Consider the following 21,313-nt stretch of genomic DNA (forward strand, 5'->3'; position numbering starts at 1 on the left):
ATTTTTACATTTGTCTTGATATATTGTGTAGAGAGACGTGTCGTGTGTCTCACGTGTCCGGTCTTGTTCAGTGTAATTATCTTGTATTGTTTGCCTTATATTGTACATTCATGGTACTAACAGTATCATCAGTTTAAGAAACATCTAACTTTTTCTGCACAATAAAGCTTGGTCTATAGTTTAGTTAGACCTAAAGCTGACTTTTCAAATCTGGATGCAGTCTGACAGAACAATGTACCAACTGATCAATCCCAAGACATATTGTACATAATATTGCCTTAAAGTGAAACACATTGTTTTCAAATCTTAAATATCTCATTCATGTGTATTTTCTATGAGGAATGTATCACTTAATCACAAAGTCCAGCTTCATCTGGACCGGGACTTGACAACATCAGGAAACAGCTCCACATCTTCCATCAGATTGGCATGAACGTTGATGACGTCACCTTTTTTTCAACTGAAGCCCAATCATCTCAAACCAGTGAGAAGAGTTCAGACAGATTGGCAGAAGAGTTCCTGTTCATGTATTCATAACGTAAACGTCACTATTATATATAATTTCAAATAAATTCTCCTCTTGTTCTGTATATTTACAATACAGGTGAGATACTCAGGGCTCCTATATATTCACCTGGCCATTTAGGGGGTTGTTCTCAGAATATATCGCAGTCATTTTCTAAATGTCTGATGGTGTCATTTATTCTTATTTGACGAAGCAGTTATATGTAGTGATGAGTGTTCAATAGGAAATGATATTCATGCTGTCAGATGAAACATTGTTCTGTCTGACTGTTTAATGGAAATCAATGAGCTTTGTTTACAACTTTGGAAAATGCTTTTAAAAAGTGTCAATTATTTTCAGCAACAAGTAAACAAGAGTGCTTCTCAAATAAAAGTTGTTTGTCCTGAATGCACCCAAAGATTTTCGTGAAAAGAACACGATTTAGTTTCCTCATGATAAAGTAGCTGACACTAAATTACACACAAAATGATCTCCTGAACAGTACAGTAATATCAGCATAACATTCAGGGTTTCTATCAAAGCATACCTAAATCATTATTGTCAGGATTATTAGCCTCTATGTATCTAATATGTTTTTCCGTTAAGAAATCTATCACCAGTTTCCAGTGGCGGACAAAAAGAGACACACTGAGAATTACAAGAACAAAGCAGTGAAATTGTATTCAGGCAAAGCTATTGTTTTTTATTCATTTCAAGTTACCCAACTGTGAGAAATCCATCTGAGTAAATACTGTTTTAAAGTAAAGCACACAGATATTCTTTTGTACATGTTGACTTTGAAAAGTATACCCGATAAAACACAATTTCTGGGAAAACAAACCACACTGTGTGAGGGTTTTGAAAAGAAAACGTGGTATTACCACATGATCTGGTCAATCTCCGCTTTTTCATCGGATCTGAAAAGTCTCTCCTGTCTCCCTTGTTGAGCAATTGTCCCAGTGGGAAGATGAGAAGGCAAAGGATAATAACCCAGAGCCAAGGTAGACATTCACCCTGTGTGCGGTGTGTGTGTGTGTGTGTGTGTGCACGTGTGTGTGTGTGCACGTGTGTGAGCTTGTGGTTCTGTCAAAAACATTGGGCCATTAGTCCTTTTCAACAGCAGCCACGTCTCCCAACAAGCTTCTAATATTTTCCTGGAACCAGGCATCTCCAAATAAATACTAGTTAGGTAAGACTGTGACAAAGCACAACAAGATGAGGTAATATCAGAGAGCGAAAGACCAGCCGAGGAGTCTAATGGAGAGGAAGGGGGGATCTGAAAGAGAAGGGGGGGGGGGGTGGAAGTGTTTTTTGCTGATAAAGAAAGGGAAAGGGTCGATTGTCCCCACCGCTCTAGAGATAGAGGTGGATGCCATTAAGATAAGGAGGATTAGACCTGCCACCTCGTTGTCCTAGCTGCTACAACTTGAGGACAGGTGGAGAGTAAAAGACCCCATCCAGGGGGGTTTGTTGTCACGTTTCAGTGACCAAAGAGACTGATTCATCTGGAGTTAATAGGATGTTGTTTGGAATAAGAGCAATCCAGTTTGTATTTGTCACCACGAGCAACTCTGCTGTGAGCGTGAAAAACAGAGACAACCACAAAACATTCGTATCAAGGGTGGAAGAAGTATTCAGATCCATCACTTCAGTAAAGTTGCAATACCACAATGTAACAATATTCCATTAAAAGTAAAAGTCCGGCATTAAATATGTCACTGAAGTCAAAGGCTGGTTTGGGCTTCATGTACTGTTCATCTTTTATTTCCACTAAGTTTGTATCGTTGTGCAGTCTGTTCAAAACTAGGAAAAGCATGCTGCTTTCATTGCTCCCCCTTTCGTTATTATTTTCCCGATTATTTCCGTGTAGTTTGACAAAGTAATTTCAGGAAAAAACGATTTGCTCTTCTTAATGTCTCTGGGATGCTACAGATAATATTCACAAATGTAGATTAGACTTTTTATATGTTCCATCTACTATGGATCAAGTTTACTGAGAGTAGTAAGCATCAACACATATGCACATAAACAGGTACTGACACTGATGCACGCTTAACATTTCCCCTATGGCAGGCCCTGCATAAGTAGACAGGTCTCCTCTTAAATGGCCTGTTGTCAGATGTTGCATTATGCTCGGTCACGCTCAGGTTTGGCCTGCATGAGTAGCAAAAAAGATGGCAGTGAAAATGTCCAGAGCAACCACGCTGCATGTGTTTGCCCCGATTTCAACACATCACACCTGGAAACAGTGATTTAATGGCCGCTGATTTATGAGACGAGGAGAGAGACCATGAGGTTTGCTTCAGGTCCGGTTCCTCCGAGTTAGTCAGCAGTAGGACTTCACGTCAGGGCTTTTATGTCACTGCTGCGCTTAATGACCTGTGTGCTTCTCTGTGATTAACATGGTATATTCTCCTCCTTCGATTTACTGCATCTGTTTTAATAGGCCTCAGCCTTTGTTTAGGGGTTGAGGGACGACAATGAATCTAACAGAACGCCACCGAGCTGACAGAGTGTGTAAGGACGACCAACGCTGTCTGATCAGACAGACAGACTGCCACCTGCGTCAAACAATCAATGCCTCTATTTCATCCAGCAAACCATCCTTATATAAGCAAGACTTGTTAGCGACCTCGTCACAATAAATAAGCTTCTGGCTCGAAAACAGCTTTGGCTTAAAGCGTTGCAATTAAAAATTCAAATATTCTGGGCTGGTTAAGCTGGCTGCCGGTCTAATCCGACAGCAACTACACGAGTCATAATTGACATGTAGGGAGAGGAGAATGTAAAGCAGTGATTAATACTATTGTGAAGCCGCAAGCTCAAAAATAGTGATTTCAGGCAAAAGCAGAAACAATAGCAATGGAAAGCTGTGTTAAATGCTGATTAATTAATCTGCCTACAAATATGAACACGCCGTTTTCATATGTTGGTCTTCTGTTGGAACTGGAGAAAAGAGCCATTCGGCCCATGTTGCGCAACCTGTAATTTGATATCATTGTTCGTTATGAGACAGAAATATATGAATGGTCATCGAACAACAACATCCTTCCCTCCACTTTCCAAGCAATATTTTCTGCCACGGCCTTTTAGCAAAGTTGAGCAGCCTTCTCCATCAAATACGTACAGTGGCATTCATCATCAATGCTCTAATTAAAAAGCTTTCAAGCTTGTTTATCAGATCTACTAATCATCGAGGCAATCCAGTAATTGTTCATGGCCTGTGTGAGAGCAAACATATACGCTGCCTCACAGCAAATAAATCTCCAATAATCAAATTTGAAGTTCCCTACTTAAAACACAATTAGACTCTTGTAATTAGAGTCTTGCAAAAACAGAGGATACTGTCTGCACTTGAGTATGCAACGTGCACTATCCAGACTGGAAGCTGCAGCGAAGATTTGTTGTTTGCCTGCAGCGTGTTTGAAGTTAGGTAAGCAACGCATTTGGTGACAATGGTGCAACACAGAGCAGAAAGCCCAAAACACAACTGGCAGAAAGCAAAAGGTTGTGACTCCTGGAAATGTGAGAAACATCTTAACCAGTGCAGCATCGTTCTGAAAAGAAAAAGGGAAGGAAAGAACACCAAAGCGACCAACCCTTTTAAAGCACTGATTTTCATTTAATTTGAATGAGGTTGAAATACATTGGTCAGAACAGACGCTGTCCTGAGAAGTGGGACGAAAATAAAGCAGCTTTTAGAAGCATAAATCAGGCATTTTACTTGAATTTCATGGCTCTTTACAGCAGTCACGTGGGCAGGTGTATGCGTCTCCTGTTTGCAGTGTACCTACCACAATGCTTGCTGGATGACTTCATTGTTCAGAGGGACAGAAAGTTGACCTAACACTGTTATGCTTGATTATGCTCTCTTCGCCTTTTCTGATTCCTGTGAGTACATCTCTCCCCAGAGGGACAACACGTGGACCGTGACCAGTCATTGAAGACTAGTGCTCACATGTGACAGAATATGACTTAGCTTAGAAGATAACTGAGTCCCAATAATGGTGAATATGATGCACACTATATTTAAAACCTACACTTCTAGAGTGTTTCGATTCATTTTGGGACCTTTTGTTAGCTGCAGGATTAATAAACAAAGTGATTATCCTTTAACACAAAATAGGGCTTGTCCCAAGATTGCAAAATTGTCAAATGTATGTTTATGATCGCTGTATTCAAGGGAATGACAGAATTAGACCCAAATGCAGATGAAGTTATAAGGAGACAGCGAGCGTTTAAATGATTTATTGCAAAGACGACTTGCTGCTGAGTGTCTTCCAAAAACATGCAGGTAACTACGGTGGCCCTCAGGGTCAAAACGCGATGACGTTTTGGATAAAATATATATACCAACATGAATGGCCTACCTTGAAGCTGCAAGCTACGGTGAGCACACAATTCGCCCTTGTGTGATCATCCGGTTTGCATTCGGCTGCAAACTGCGTCTGCAAAGGTTCCTGAAATGACCTCCATGCATTTACGAGGAAAACAAGTACCGTAGTCTGAAGTTACACTCCTTACCAGTGACAACGAGGTAGGAACTATGAGGCGACCCTGCCAGTGTAACTTTGAAATAAACAACGTTCACCTTGTCACGGACAAAGCACAACAGGAGTAGGTTGTCTATGACGACAACATTTAACAGGTCTTGTAGGAAATAAGGGTTCTGCCAGATGCTTTTGTCGCATTATAAGGGAAGATGTATCTGTTACAGGAGACTAACCCACACTGAGGTTTAGTCTTGGGTCATGTTGGGCTGAGGCAGGATTCTGGCTGTCCTTCCAGCCTTTGAATTCCCAGCAGTCCTTCAGCAGCCACAAATGCATAAGCCCAGGAGGCAGCCTCCGCTGCAGTCTGTGGGTTTCTCAATCCAAACCTGAAGTTCTGCACGGTTTTGAAAACAGCGCTCATTTTGTCAAAACACAACACACATTTCACACAACCACATGTAGCAGAACACCTCAGATCACTTGCAAAATTCAATACAGGAACACACAAACTTGTGGCAAAACACACAAAGACAGGAAGTGAAGTCATCTGAAATTAGAGGAGAGGTGTGTAACGAAATAAAACAGGAAACACTAAACAGGAATATTGTAGGTATAGAATGTAAGAAATGACGAAATCCTCAAAAATAACAATATTTTTGGTTATTTTCACACCTCCACCTTGATAATTACTTCGGAATTATAAACCTTAAAACCTATAATTAACTTCTCAATTCCTGTTACTCTGAACATAAAACTCAGGTTTCAGTATATCATGTTAATAAATCATATTGCACTTTAGACAGTGACTATGTGAGCTGAACCATCCTGCCTGCTAAATAAAATCTATGAATAAATTATGAACTCTGTTGCAAACCTCGACTCCCCGCCGTGTTGCACTCCATCACTCATGTTGTTGTTAAATGTCTGCAAGCTTCTTCACTTCGAAACATTTCTGCGACATTAATCGTCAACAAACTGAATGCCGCTGCATGTGCTTTGGTTTGAGAATGTGTTGTGAGCAACAAAAAGGATCTTTAACACATTAAATGTTGTATTTTGGGTGCGATTCACTAAATCTGTTGACTCTCATCTTGTCTTGGGCACTATCAGCTACCTGAGCAACTGAGCGTCAGCCAAACACACTCTTCCTTTTTTATTATCAGCTAATTAGTGTGGTTAATCAGGCTGATAATGAGCCTTGGCGCCATGCCATTTCAATCTGACACCAGGCCGGGGTTCAGATCCCCACCTCGAAGCATCTCGGGCGGAGATCTCCCTGAAGACGGCTCTTCCTGGACGTGAGAGGAGGGAGGGATGACAAGGGCAACAGTGATGAGTGGTGCTTGTTTTCATGATAACAGGAGGGCATAGCTCCACAACTTGTATGGCTGCAGGGATGATAGAAACAGCTGAAAAGGTTTAGGAACTCTGTTACTATTATCTGGCTCCAGAGAGCTTTAAGAAAATGGTTGTCTTGTCTCTCTGCAAGATTTCCGGAATTTTCTCTCCTCTCAGCAGCTGTGGACACTCCACAGGGAGAACAAGAGGGACTGATGCTCACTGTAACACATCATGTTGACCCACACAAATCACAATCCACCTCAAGCCCGCATAACACACACATCCCCCAACATTTACTTTCATCGAAAACAATCCAGTAGCCTCCCATCACCTCCCATCTGTCTCCCCTCCCTCCCTCCCTCCCTCCCTCCCTCCCTCCTTCCATCTCTTCCTCTCCCTCTGTCTCTGCTGCCTCACTCATTCCCTGAGCAGCACACTGAGCTGGATATCGTCTCCTTCAACCTGCAGCACAGACTCATTTCTCTACACACCAGCTCTGAGCGGATGCTCAGCAGGGGTGTTTGAGATATTAGCTCGCTGTGGGGGGGGGGGGCAACGGCTCAGGGACTTCTACCATCCACAGAAAAAGGTAAGCCTCTGGATCCTTTACATTACAGTCCTGTTGAAGTGAAGGTGGTTAAAGTTAGCCACTTGAAACTACTGCAGCCTTTAGGCGTCACTCATGTCAAGTTGTCAGCAGTCCCAGGATAGATTTATAAGACATTTTCTTTTTTTTGCACTGGTTGGACATTTGTACATGTAATAAATGAATGCTATCATAATTATAGACTCCGTAGGGTCCGTAGCAAAGCGCTGAATAACAGAAAGTGTGTTGGCAGAAAGACCTGCGAGTTAATCCTTGTTTTGTTTGGAGCAGTAAGTTTAGAGAACGGTACCAGTCGCTGAATGTAATCCTCATGTGCTTAAGACAAGGAGAACTGACAACATTGAGTACAGATTGGTCTCACTTTCAGAAAATGGATTTTATTTTCAGACTGAACCTCTGCCCTGTTGCACCATGCCAATGCTGTGTTTCATGCTTCATATAATGTGCTTTCCTTACTCGTCTTGTTGAGACATATTCAGAAAATTGTTATTTGAGGTCAGTCTCTCAGAGCATGAACGATGCAAAGACTGAGTCCCATTTCTCCTGGGTACTGTTGATGAAATCAATTTAAAACCAATATGTTATCATGAATCAGTGATGATTATTATCATCATCATTATATTGGTGTATAATAATGCACTGACGTTACTGAATATCATGTTATTTTATTAGTTGAAGGAGATAATACAACAGATATAGAATCCAAAAAATTGCAGACCGACATATCGTATTTCCTGCTTCTTTAGCACCGTCCTTACCTGATGATGCGCTGGGCAATGTTCAGTTCACACAGATGAAATGAACGACTTCAGTTTACAATCTTTAATGTTGTTCTTGGTTCACGTTCAATTCTTCCATTTTATGCCATTCAATTACTCCGACTTTTTTTCAGCATCTGGTCCCATACCACCAGGCCCAGGGACATCTTCATACCACAGACCACAGTCACTTTACCTCTTTATACTTCATTCACTGTTTTACAAACAGTTTACATTTCTGTGTGTATATATATATATATATATATATATATACACACATATATCTATATATGTGTGTGTTGTGTGTGTATCATATAAAGAGCTTCAAAGTCAACTTATATGTTAATAATAATAATAATAATGATAGTACTTCTTTATACAGCATGTTTGTAACAATGTTACAAAGTTCTTTCACAAAACCATGAAATAAAATTGTCATTATTATAAATAAAATAAATCGCCAACATAAAATAATCAAACAGCGCATCATCAGGTAAAAAGACAGTAAAGGACAATACTATAAATACGATATTTCAGTCTGTAATGTTTTTCTTGTATTATCTCCTTCAACTAATAAAATAACACGATATTCTAGCGTTAGTGCATTATTGACACAACAATAATAATGATAATAATAATGTCATCACCAATGCTTAAAATATTAAGATATGAGTCTGATTATTATTATTATTGTCCGTGTTTTGCTGTATTAAAATGGACTTGAAACAAATAGATCTGCACTCCAAATAGCTCCCGTGAGAAGTATTATAATGTAACAGGGAGACATTAAACAGAGATGCTGGACAGCTTAACATCTGAGGACATTTAAAGATGTGAATTACTCTTCCTGTTGGACAAGTCATTTTCTATTGACACAGTACACTGCACATTATTGCTCAGTTCTCCACCATGTGAGACCTGACTTTGATGCAGTAGAACAGGGTTTTGCCTCAGACACAATTTCTGTGCTGTCTGATGCTGAGGATGTCAGTGACGCTCTAACAAGCCCCTGCCTGCTCTTCATCACTGTAGTGCCAGATAAGTGCCCATGAGTATTCATCAGGAAGGGCTAATGGGGCACAGCAGTGTGAACCTCTGATTTACAGCCCGGCCCCTGTCAGGCCTTAATGATAGGGCAATGGCGCTAGTTATGGAGAAACAGGTGCTGCAGAGTGAATAGATGCAAAGCAATGCCGCTGAAAGCCACGGGTGATTGCCATTTTGTCCCCTGCACAAATGCTCATTTGCAATATTGTGTTCACACATACATAATTATTATGCATAGAAATGAGCTCTCTTGAAGTAGGCTTAATGGAGAGGCCTGATGTGTGAAATATTTCAAACAACAATAGACATTGAAAGTAAGTTTGATGATTAATTTACTGTTCCCAAAATTGTTTCCAGAGTAAATGTCACATTCAATATACACAACTCTTTATCCATATTAACAACGGATGGAGCTCAATGATAAAGTGAGAAACAATGTCTTACAACAACTCATACACTTGAGTGAGTGAGTGTCATTGTTTTATTTTGACTTTCCCTGGGTACATCCCAAGTCTCTTAATTCTCATTTCCTCGTTCCTCTCTCCTCGCATGGTTTCCTCCATGCATCCCTGGTGGGAGGGACTAAGACGCAAGGAAAGGACCCAAGTGAGGGAAACGGGGATGCAATTAAGAGACTTGGGATGTACCCCCTGCCTCTTGTGTCCTGTGGTCACTTCACTTCCTGCCATTGATTGAACCCTGCTGTGTCTAATCACCTGCACCTTCCCAGTGTATTTAAACCCTGTGTGTCCGCTGTCTCAGTGTCGGTTTGTCTGTTGTGCTACCTGCTCTGCTCGGCTCCCTGGTCTGACCGACTGGTATGTTCCCTGATTTGATCCCTGCTCTTCTCTGCCATGTTCCCTGTTGAGTTTTGTTTTCTTGGACTTTTTGTGACACATTTTTTGACTCCCTTCCCTGCAAGTTTTTTGTTGAACGTTATCTTTAATAATTAAAGCCACTGCTATTTAACCCTGTTTCCCCACGTCTCCCTGCATTTGGGTTTGTCCACTACCATTTTTGCCTTAAACCCAGATAGAGTGAGTGATTTAACACGTATATTGTAAACCTAGATAACAAAACAGATGGAAAGCTACCAAAGTACCTTTACGAAATGGACAATGATAATTAACATATTGGCCTAAAGCACAGGTCTTCTTGTTATAAAAGAACGTTTTTGTCTCAGTGAGATAATATACTAGACTTGTGTATATTTTTTGAGACATGAGAAGCTAAACATATCCAATATTTGCCATGACAAAGACAAAAGTCAGAAAAAATTAACATTTTGTATCATATCAATGTTATTTTAATAATAATAATGTTGGAGCCCCAGGTTGGGAACCAATGACTACAGGTGTCCTACGCAGCAAGACAATGCAAGTGTCATCTCCTAATAAATCTCCCAGTTCCTTTTCCTTTTGGATTCCTCTCACATTAAGATGGCATTGATGGAAAAAAAATTAAAATGTTGGCCCAGTTTTTATCAAAGCTATCACGACCCTTTAAAGGTGAGAAATAAACGACCACGAGGTCAATTGTGTGGCCTCAACGGGCTCAAAGTCTTTTCATGCTGAAATACATAATACCAAAAACCAGGTTGTCTTTTAAGTATTTATTCGCTGCGCAGAGAAGGTTCAAGCATCACAACAGAATGCGTACAGTCTCAGTGAGGAAGAACCAAGGAAAAAGTGAACACGCTTTCTTTATACACAATGAGCAAAGGTGGGGGCCGATGGCCAATGTTAGACATTTCGGTCTCAGACTTTTGGTCTCAGACTGATAGGAAGAACATTCAAAAACAAACGGTCAGCAACCAAAACAAGCAGCCCAAAGGCCTCGGTGCTGGAACATTCTCATACAACACAGTTATCTTTGTGAACAGGCAAGGGAGAACTCTTCTTTTGCACAACAGAGACACGGTGAAGTTCAACAAAGTTCAGAGCAAAATGACTTATGCATGAGTACCGTACATTATACTGAGTAGAAATATATACTAAGTAAGTAGAAATATATACGTAAAAAATGAATATTACATTACTTAAGAAAAGAACAACACGGAGAGCGACACACTGTTTTTGTGCAACGAGCCCAGAACAGTTTCACAACTCCTATGAGTGAAGTTCTTGTAGGTGTTCAGCAGTTGAAGCTCACTCACTGCAGGTCAGCTGGCACAGTTTACTGATGGATCACTGCACAGCCCCCAACACACACACACACACACACACAAACGCACACGCACACGCACACACTCGTAGCTCTGTGCCTGGACCATCCCACACTCCAATGGTGTCTTTCCCTCAGAGCCGGCAGTGAGGAGGAATATGGGCAAATCCGAAAGCCAAATGGATATCATGGAGAAATCAAGTAAACCAGGAAAGCGTCGTTGGACTTTTGCAGAAATCGGTCTGTCCGTTCTGCTGCTGTTGGTCAGCTGTGCCTTGGTCGGGCTGGTAGTCCTCTACACATCGATTGTGAAAGGTAATGGCTCTGTCAAGCTTCATGTGGAAAGATCCAGATATTACAGACGGCAGCAGTAACTCTCTGCTCTGTTCTTTTGTGTGACTGCAAGCTGACATTGACACAGGAAATGATTCTGACCCTAGAAATGCTTTGAGATATGAATATGATGCAAGATACTGATGCATGTGTGTCATCTGTTTTAGAGATTCTAAAAGGTTACTGTTGGTAACCAAAATAAGCCATATAATATGTAATATATCTACACTACACACAAGTAGGGAACTGCTACTCCAGACTCTTTCTTTTGTGGATTTTTTATTTATGTTTTAGAATAGATCCATTGTGAAACACAGTTACAACCCTGTACAATACTTGATTTAGTTTCTCTTGTTTTAACGTTAAATTGTTATTAAAATTTAGAATAAAGTCATCCTGACTGTCTGATGTTGCCTAATATGTTTCTTCCAACCAATTCAGAACAATCGAACAAGACGAGTGTGTCGAGGAGCTCAACAAGTGAAGGTGAGCTTGTTAACTGAAGACAGGCAGCGCTGTGTGATAAGTGGGTTGGCTTGTGTCATATTGGAGCCTGCACCTCTGATAGTCACTGTAATACTGTAATTCCCTTTAATGCCTGATCAGCAGTGTCACACAAAAGTGAGAGAACAGACTCACTGCTGACATAGACATTGCCCATCACACACACACACACACACACACACACACAGAGTCTACACCATTGATGGAGACTGTTCAGAATGTCTTTTTTACTTGACTCATTTGGTGTGTAGTTTGTGAAAAAGCCTGCATGCTTTCTCATGAATGTTGACCCTGACTTTTCCAGGCCAGCTGTTTCGGTCCAGCCTCAACAGTGTGTGCACAACTGCAGACTGTGTTACTGCAGGTGAGGGGAACTGTTTTTTCTTCGCTCGTCCTGCTGTGTCAATTTGCAAACAAAGCCCCCCCCCCCCCCCCCCTCGCTGCAGAAAAGCTGACCAAATGTGGATCTTCATAATCTTGTGTCTCTCTCTCCCCCCCCCCCCCCCCCCCCCTTGTCTCTGTGATACCTAAAAGCTGCTCGGCTCTTGCAGAACATGGATAAGTCTGTGAAGCCTTGCGATAATTTTTACCAGTATGCTTGCGGGGGTTGGCTGGAGAGACATGTTATCCCAGAGACGAGCTCCCGCCACAGCGTCTTTGACATTCTGAGGGACAAGCTGGAGATTGTCCTCAAAGGTCAGCTGGGTTTGATCTTTGGTGGTCAGTGGGCCGGAGCATTCAGAGCCATGCGAGCGCTTCGCTCACAGATGACATGTCTGCTTGTGTTTTGTTGTTGCAGGTGTTCTTGAGATAGAGAATGAACAGGACAGAAATGCAATCAAGAAGGCCAAAGTCCTTTACAACTCCTGCATGAATGAGAGTAAGACTCTTTTTATTTTCTCTAAAAACGGGTGTTTTACCTCTAAAAGCAAGGTGAGAAAACAGTTTGAGTTTTTTTTCCTCAGCCAAGATTTCTGCAGGGTTCAACAAGTTAAATCCAAGACTTTTTAAGCTCTTTTTAATTCCATATAGATTCCATACTGGCCAAAGTAGGAAGGTTTAACGGAAACCAGTAGAGATGAAATCGCCTTAATTATTTAATATTATATCACATTTTTTCCAGCACTTACCAGTATAGAAGTATATGAGATTCAATACTAATTATATAATTTATTCAATTGATGCAGCCTGGACATGGATGAGTTGTATTGAAATGGATTAATTAAAAAGGATTAATCTATGTGTTTAATATTTTGCTAAAATGCTCAAACACTTGTCTTTATTAAGGCGCTGTGCTTCCTAGCCTCTGAAGCGAGCAGTAGTGACAGTATTTGCTAAAGGTCTGATGTTGCCAACTGAAACTCCCCCACAGACGACCGAAGTGCCTCCTGAAGGTCGATCAACTGTCAAAACAATCCCAATTTTTTTTTTTTTTTGAGAAATCAAAAAAGTACTTGTCAAGTCTTGCAAATAAAGCTGCACAGTTGACAAGGGAATGTAGATGTTCTAATTTCCCTTTGAGGACTTCTCGTCGATGTTGGTTCAAAAGTTGAGATTTAAAGTTCATTCTTGTGGTGGGATTGTTTTTGTGATCTGCTGTTTCCAAAGTAAAAAAACCCATTCAATCCCAATAATGCATGTTGTCTTACAGAATGAGTAGTAGAAAGACGACAGTGTTGTTGTTGTTATGTTTGATAAGTTGTGTTTTTTTACCTGTAGGCCTCATAGAGCAACGTGACTCCCAGCCCCTCCTGAAGCTCATTGACAGTATCGGAGACTGGCCTGTGGCGTCAGATGCCTGGAACACCACTGCAGGTAGAAACACACTCTGATCAATGTCTGCAGCTTCTTCTGTACGAGCACATCCACACAAACAGCCACTCGTGTTCCTACTCAATAACATGTGCTCGCGCAGAGCCCGTGCAGTTATCTTCGGTCTGAATTGTCGAGTGTGAGCTTTGTTGACGGGATCAAGGGGCCGGTCGAGGCTCTTCAGCCCAGCAGTCATGTGTGGCGTTCGTGTGAGTGGGTAGAGGAGCAGGTCCTCACTCGGGACTGTGAAGGACGCTTTAAATAGTACACGCAGCTCTTCCCCAAGCTCCTGGCTCTCGCCACTTTAGTCAAACGTAATCATGGACGTGGCTCAAACTGAATTAACCACACACTGCTGTATCCGCACACACAGATTTACACAGAGAGCCCAGTTCAATGGGCAGCAGAGGGTAGAGAGGGAGCTTGAGTTTTTGCATCCTGCTACATTGAAGAGTTCTTTGCAGCTGGATAACTGTTTGAATTGTGAGACGTTATTTTGTGCACTTGCAGAGGAAGCATGGAGCCTTGAGGACACACTGGCAAAGCTTACCGCTCATTTCCACAAGAAGGTTCTGCTGGACATGTACGTGTGGACGGACGACCGGGACTCTCGGCGCCACATCATTTATGTAAGCTCACAAAGAACAAATGACAGTCATAATGTCATTATACAGTCCGTATGTATCCAACTCCCCTACCCTGTCAGCTCACACCCATTCATTACACTGAAGATGTAAATCCTGAAAACGGGTCCCAAATACATCGTTTAAGTTTCATAGAAGGCAATATATGGTCCAACTAGTAGCAGCAGATTTGAGCAAACATTAATCAAACAGGAGTACATTTGTTGTAGACCATTTCCAGTGATGGATTAATACACATTCGGTGTGCTTGGGGTTTTTAGGAGTGGGTATGTGGGATGGACTCGATATACACTACAGTGGCCTTGTTCATGGCAATGAAGGAACATCCAGCGCAACACGGTGGCTCATTGATGTGTTTTTAAACATCTTTAGACTCAGGCGTTACCGACTCAGATAATTCTTCCTGGTTTTGGTCATTTCATGGGACTTATTAACAATAAGAAAAATATTGAATATTGACATCTATATCCTTTAGTTAAAAACAAACCAAAATGCTGAGTTGTTATTCTTGGTTACTTTGATTAGATTGACCAACCAGGACTTGGAATGCCATCAAGAGACTACTACTTCAATGATGGAAACTACAAAAAGGTGAGGCCTTCAGCGATCAGTTCACCCAAATCACAAAAGAACATATTTCCTGACTTATCATTCTGCTTTTATTTGTCCTGGTTTTGAGATATCCTCCACAGTGCAATGAATTCAGGGATTTTGTTTGTGGTGTTAACAGCATTAAAGAACGACAGGCCTACTTTAAAAACTCAACAGCGACTTCTCTTTACAAAATTCAAAGTCACAGTTGCTTTGAAACTACTTTATATTGAAGAAACTGTCCACAGTCACGGCTTAATCATCTCTGGTGAAGTGTCTGGACTATCTGTGGAAAACAGTTTTTATTTTTAGAAAATAATATTTGAGTGGTACAAATATAATTCTACTCACCCCTATTGTTCAAACACCAACTTGATTTTGTTGTGGGAACACAATTGATTAGCTTGTGATTGCACCATAGGTTCGAGAGGCCTACCTACATTTCATGGTTTCTATTGCGAAGATAACCCGAGAGGACAGGAACTTGACTCAGGATGACGACCGTGTGTGGGAGGAAATGATGCAAGTACTGGATCTGGAGACAGACATCGCCAATGTGAGTGCCAGCCACAACAGGATAATTAATATTGACAAATGAGAAATGAGTACCTCCTCTCTGCTTCCAGTAAATGAACAAACTGGGCTACATCTAGTGTAAACACAGGAGATCAGCCAAGCATATAACCATTTCGTTTTGTTGTCCGTGTCTGGCAAGAGGAGCATGGCGATTGAGGCATTGCTGATGAAAAGAGAGCAACATGTGAATATATTTAACCAACAATGAGTTAATAGAAGGCTTCTTTCTTCTCGTTGCTGGACAGGCCACATCGCCAGCAGAGGAGCGCCAAGATGTCACTGTTCTCTACTACAAGACGACACTTGGAGAGCTACAGAGCACGTTCAGCTTCAACGTATGTGTGATTTCACTTCTTTCCTGTGTGCCAACACGTCACTGTTTGTTGTTAACTTCTTACAGATGGTAATCCAAGGTGCCACTAGAAGGCTTGCTGTGAATGTGTCATTAAATGTTGATAATGTTCTAAAATATTTAGGATGATGTCAGACTCTGGGACCGTTGTTGTTGTTTTAGCGATTCACCAGCCTTTATTAAGACACAGACAGGTATTCATATTCTGGCATTAACACAATTATTAGAAAATTTAATTATATATTCAATCATTTTTAGGCAGCAGACAAGGTACAAAGTATAATAGACACCCCTCATTAAAGTGTTTAAGATGGTCATTGGTTAGCTCTACCTTTTGACTTGGTTCCTTCTTGTGTTTTGTTTAAAAGACGTAGCTGAGTATATTCGACGGCACAACATACTGCATACAGAAACTTCTATATAGATTTAATTAAGCTGCACTGGCTGTGGTGTCATTGTTATGAACTTCCCCCCCACCTCTGTGAAATAATTAGAAAAGTAGCTGGGAACACTTCCATTTAAAACATATTTAACCATATGGTATTTGAACCATATTTAACATGCAAAATGTCGCCTACCTTTTGTTTTCCAGGGTTTTAACTGGACACAATTTATTCAAGGTGTGCTGTCCAGTGTGTCCGTTGAGGTGCAGCTAGAGGAGGAGGTGGTGGTTTATAGTTCCCCTTACCTTGAGAAGATGAACGACGTTCTCTCCAAACACAGCGTCAGGTCCGTCCAAGAGAGCTATGCAAACGGGAGTCCATGAAAATAAAAATGATCACAGAATAGCTACAATTCAGCTTCAACACTTCAACAAAAAACATTTATGTTTGCAGAACTATGCAGAACTACCTCACCTGGCAGCTCGTCTTTGACAGAGTTAATAGCTTAAGTCGCCGTTTCAAAGACGCCAGAGCCCGTTACAGAAAGGTGAGATGAGCTTGACCTATGAGAGCAGCACACATTGAAATCAACTCGTTCAAAAACTGAATTATAATGTGTTGACGGTCTGTGTGCGTGTCTGTACGGTCAGACTCTCTATGGGACCACTGTGGAGGATGCATGGTGGCGAGAGTGTGTCCGTTACGTCCAGAGCAGCATGGAGAACGCAGTTGGAGCTCTGTATGTGCATGAAACCTTTGCTGGTGAAAGTAAACAAATGGTAAGTCCTTCTGGTCTGTAACCCCCCTGAACATATCAGACACATCAGCTTCCTTAGAGCATGGAAATCAGTTACCAACACAGAGGCAGTTTACGTCAAACTACGAATGCAAGCTGTAATTGTCACATGATGCATCGCTGTTAGAAATTCATGGAACGATGTGCGTTATGTGGCACTAAATCAAGGAAATGGACTCCGAATAATTTATCTGCCCCATTAATTTTTAACGCTTTTGTGCTCTCTGACATGAAGTGCACTTTTGTAACATCAAATGCATTTTACTGCTTTTCACACACATAATTGTGATGACATTGCAATTCCAATTGTTCCAAATTCATTGTCTTCACCATGTGCACATACATTATTATGTCGGGTGAACAAAATCTATTTGTTCACAAAATGCATTGTGTTATCTGGGACCGCATAACTATTACATTTTGTCTCTGAATGGGATTGTGATTACACTGTTCTCAGGTCAGTGACCTTATCGGTAAGATCCAGAAAGCGTATGTGGAAACACTGGAGGAGTTGAGCTGGATGGATTTTCCCTCAAAGGAGAAGGCAAGAGAGAAGGTAAGTATACAACCAAGCTGAGAAAATATTGTATATCTCTAGATGTTCCCTATTACCATAATTATTGTTCTGCACGTCATGTAGGCCATGGCAATCAAGGAGCATATTGGCTACCCGAATCATATCCTGCAGGAAAGCAACCAGAAGCTTGACCAGGAGTACGCTCACGTAAGTAAGAGCTGAGTCTGTTTCCAAGTGGTGCTGGAAAAAAGCTGAAATATGTCACTGATCTCTCGTTTTTTTCCCCAATGTCTCATTCCAGCTGAATTTTAGTGAAGAGCACTACTTTGAGAACATCCTCGAGAACCTCAAGTCTGAAGCACACAAAAGTCTGAAGAAGCTCCGGGAACCAGTTGACCCTGACTTGTAAGCTGTTGATGTAACTGACCTTATCAGTAAGACTTGTAATCAGGTGGTCACCATGATTGCTGAATGCTCTCAGTGAAATCTCATGACACAAAACGTCATGACAACACACACACACACACAAACCCCCGTTCTTAAATGAGGTTGATAAGAGACAGTCATACATTTTTGCTCCATCTTACTGTTTCCAAGATAGTAAACAGCCTTGTTCTCAGCCAAAACATTATTACAATTATTTTCTAAAATGGTGCATTGAATGTCTCACAGTAACAACAGAAGGATTCTCTGTGTTTTCATCAAATATACCCCAAAGAATATTGAAAAATGAAGGTCTAAATATTTCATGGTGCAAAATATGCTCTGTTCATAGATTTTACAGCATAGTGTCAAATGAAAATGCAGTTGAATGCTCTTTTATCAATAATAAACCAATCACTCCTCAGGTGGATCATTGGTGCCGCTGTGGTGAATGCATTCTACTCACCCAACAGAAACCAGATCGGTGAGAGCTTTGCCTCTGCGGACAAATAAGACTTGTTTTTTAGTGTAACACAGTTAGTTACACCTCAGTGTAATCCTGTTGACTGTTGCCAGTGCTTAATGTGTTTCCCCTCCTGCTGTTTTTGTTGCTTGTCCAGTGTTCCCAGCAGGAATCCTGCAGCCGCCTTTCTTCAGTAAACATCAGCACCAGGCCCTTAACTTCGGTGGAATAGGAATGGTTATCGGACATGAGATCACACACGGATTTGATGACAACGGTGAGACATGAATGATTCATCGTGGTTATTTTCAGCTGTTTATCATTCACTTTTTAGATGCATCACGTTTGTGCAAACAGTACTTTACCTCATGCGTTATGTTTCCTCACAGGGCGTAATTTTGACAAGGATGGTAATATGCTAAACTGGTGGAGTAATTACTCTGCTGAGCATTTTAAGGAGCAGTCCCAGTGCATGGTGCAACAATATGGCAACTTCAACTGGAAGCTTGCGGGTGGACAAAACGTAAGTACCCAGAGACATGTAATCCCAGCCAATGTCAGCCATGTATTAAGTGACCACCAGAATGAGTGTTTTCATCTCCGTGTGTGTGTGTTCATGGTTTCGTCTGTGTGGCTGCAGGTCAGTGGAATCAGCACTTTAGGGGAGAATATTGCAGACAATGGAGGCGTTCGTCAAGCATATAAGGTTGGATGTTGCCCAAAACCACATGTTACTATTCCAGAAGTCCAAAATGTTTAGCTTGCGTGTGTTGTTTGTGTTTACAGGCTTATCTAAAGTGGGTGGAGATGGAGGGTGAGGAGCCTCGTCTACCTGGTCTAGACATGGATCACAAGCAACTTTTCTTTCTCAACTTTGCCCAAGTAAGTAAGAATAATGAGGGGATGGTGGTTGTATTATTTCAGCAGACGATGATTTCTCCATCTGGAGAGCCTCCAAAGGTCAGCAGGTGCATTCTTTAGTGGATGTTTGCTGCTGGGAAGTAAACACTGGGGCCAAGGGAGAGGGTCAAAGGGTGAGAGGCTGAAGCAATCCCAGAGCAAATCTGTGTTCAGATACACACACACACACACACACACACACACACACACACACACACACAGAGAGAGGGTGAAGAAGAGCAGGTGAAGAAGAGCAGATCAGTGACAGGAAATGTAAAGTATAAGCAGAGAGCAAGTGAGGTTGGCATATGATCAAAGTAACGTGGGCCAAACAAGAAACAGGATTAGATGCAAAGTGCTGTACATTTATAGTATAAACAGGACTTTGAAGTATAATAAAAAATGTGTAGCACCTTCTTTGAATGAGTGCGTTTGGAAGTAGATTACTCTCCACTCATGGAATCACTTTTTTTTTCTAGGTGTGGTGTGGTGCTTATCGGCCCGAGTATGCCAGCCAGTCCATCAAGACTGACTCACACAGTCCCTTGGAGTACAGGTAGGAGCTTTAGCATGTTCAGATACATATATCAGAACCAATAAGAATATTTTAACAGGTAGTTTGATTGGTTTAATTGTAACTTACCTGGAAGTACATTGTGGTATTTTTTCACAATCATTAGTAAGAAACAGGCGCTCTGTTTGTGATATGATCAGCCTGCTGCTGAATTGACTGTTTTAACTGGTTTAGAACTGAGAATCTGTGGGAAACTTTTATTCTAACTTATTCTGCTAAACTCAAAAAAGTTCCTGTAGCTTTCATCATGTGTTTCAGTTTCAACATATTCCATTTTGATAGTTTTGTGATTTTTGTATGTTCCGAACACATTTTTGAAAGTCTCTGGATGGATGGAAAACACCGTTTGTTTAAGTTAATATGAAAGAATCATCTTTGTGAAAACGGCCGCTCTTAGGGATAAACCAATAGATCAATATTACTCTGCACATCCTATTGTGTTTGGGTGAAGCAGCAGTTTTAAGCAAAAAAAGCTAAAAAAAAACTTTTTATACTCAACCTGTTCAGCACCAAACGACAGACAAAGTAAGTGGCAAGCTGTAGAACATAGTGGAGGCTTTAGCAGCTAAAGATACTGATATTTTTGTCATGAGTTGGTGGAGACCAAATAAAGAGGAGTTGGACTTACAGGTGGACGGAAACACAACTATCAATGAATTCTTGCCCTCAAAGTGGTCAAAGAAAAAACAGTTATTGTAGGTTTAAAGTCTGTGTAATGTCAAATCTGAGATTTGTTTCTAAACGCATTAGACAAGTTAAAAGATCATTTTGTGTGTCTCCTCACCGGCCCTCTTCCTGTGTGCCTGTCATTCCATGTGTGCATGAAAACACAACTCAATTAAGTATTATAATCAGCAGGTCCATTTGCTGATCCCTGATAAAACGACTTGGAAGATGGACCTCGTGCAGAACACGTTGAAGCTTTTGTCATATAATGTCTTGTTTTTCTTTTGTCTTCAGGGTGCTTGGATCTCTCCAGAACTTCGAAGCCTTCTCAGAAGCTTTTCAGTGCCAAAAGGGCAGTCGAATGAACCCCAAGCAGAAGTGTCGTGTCTGGTAGAAAGTTTTATTCTTGAGAAATGTTTTTCTTGACTTGGGCAACTCAAATCAAAAGAACAAGATGTGCTCCTTAAACCCACAGAGACATACTGCTTATTTTCTATTTATTTTGGGATTGTGATAGCAGATATTTGCAAATGCTGTAGATAGTCATACAAATGGATGTCATCCTGGACTACATCGTAGTTTCAAAGCACATACACAGTATACATATAGACTTAAAATAAAAAGAAACTTGCTAAAGTATCTCCCCAACTCTCTGGATGAGTAGGTCACTTGTTCTTTCGTGTCCCACGGCAGATGACGAGTCGGTATGTGAATAAAAAGGTCACGTAGAAAACTAAGACCTTGTGGAAAAGGTTAAAGCTTATGCGGCTGGCTTTAAATGCTGAGCCTGCCTTTTTGAATTAATCCTTAAAAGAATATCTGGTGCAGATATTTGTGATTCGTCCGTTCTCATTTGGCACGGAGC

The 21,313-nt window shown here is 41.1% G+C and overlaps 1 protein-coding gene across 1 annotated transcript; it reads left to right on the forward strand.

Moving 5' to 3' along the window:
• Window positions 1-11,072: 11,072 nt before the first annotated feature.
• Window positions 11,073-21,028, forward strand: mmel1 (membrane metallo-endopeptidase-like 1; the record flags this gene model as incomplete). The annotated part of the gene is made up of 23 exons (XM_079265400.1): window positions 11,073-11,229; window positions 11,689-11,733; window positions 12,056-12,115; window positions 12,286-12,447; window positions 12,551-12,631; window positions 13,471-13,566; window positions 14,074-14,192; window positions 14,733-14,798; window positions 15,220-15,354; window positions 15,620-15,709; window positions 16,319-16,455; window positions 16,563-16,656; window positions 16,760-16,888; window positions 17,363-17,461; window positions 17,546-17,629; window positions 17,724-17,827; window positions 18,271-18,329; window positions 18,466-18,585; window positions 18,698-18,831; window positions 18,949-19,014; window positions 19,095-19,190; window positions 19,688-19,764; window positions 20,743-21,028. 23 exons carry the CDS (start codon window positions 11,073-11,075, stop codon window positions 20,840-20,842), a joined length of 2,310 nt encoding a protein of 769 aa, XP_079121526.1. The 3' UTR covers window positions 20,843-21,028.
• Window positions 21,029-21,313: the final 285 nt, after the last annotated feature.

The sequence above is a fragment of the Melanostigma gelatinosum genome (genome assembly GCF_949748355.1).
Source record: "Melanostigma gelatinosum genome assembly, chromosome: 3".
Classification (NCBI taxonomy): domain Eukaryota; kingdom Metazoa; phylum Chordata; class Actinopteri; order Perciformes; family Zoarcidae; genus Melanostigma; species Melanostigma gelatinosum.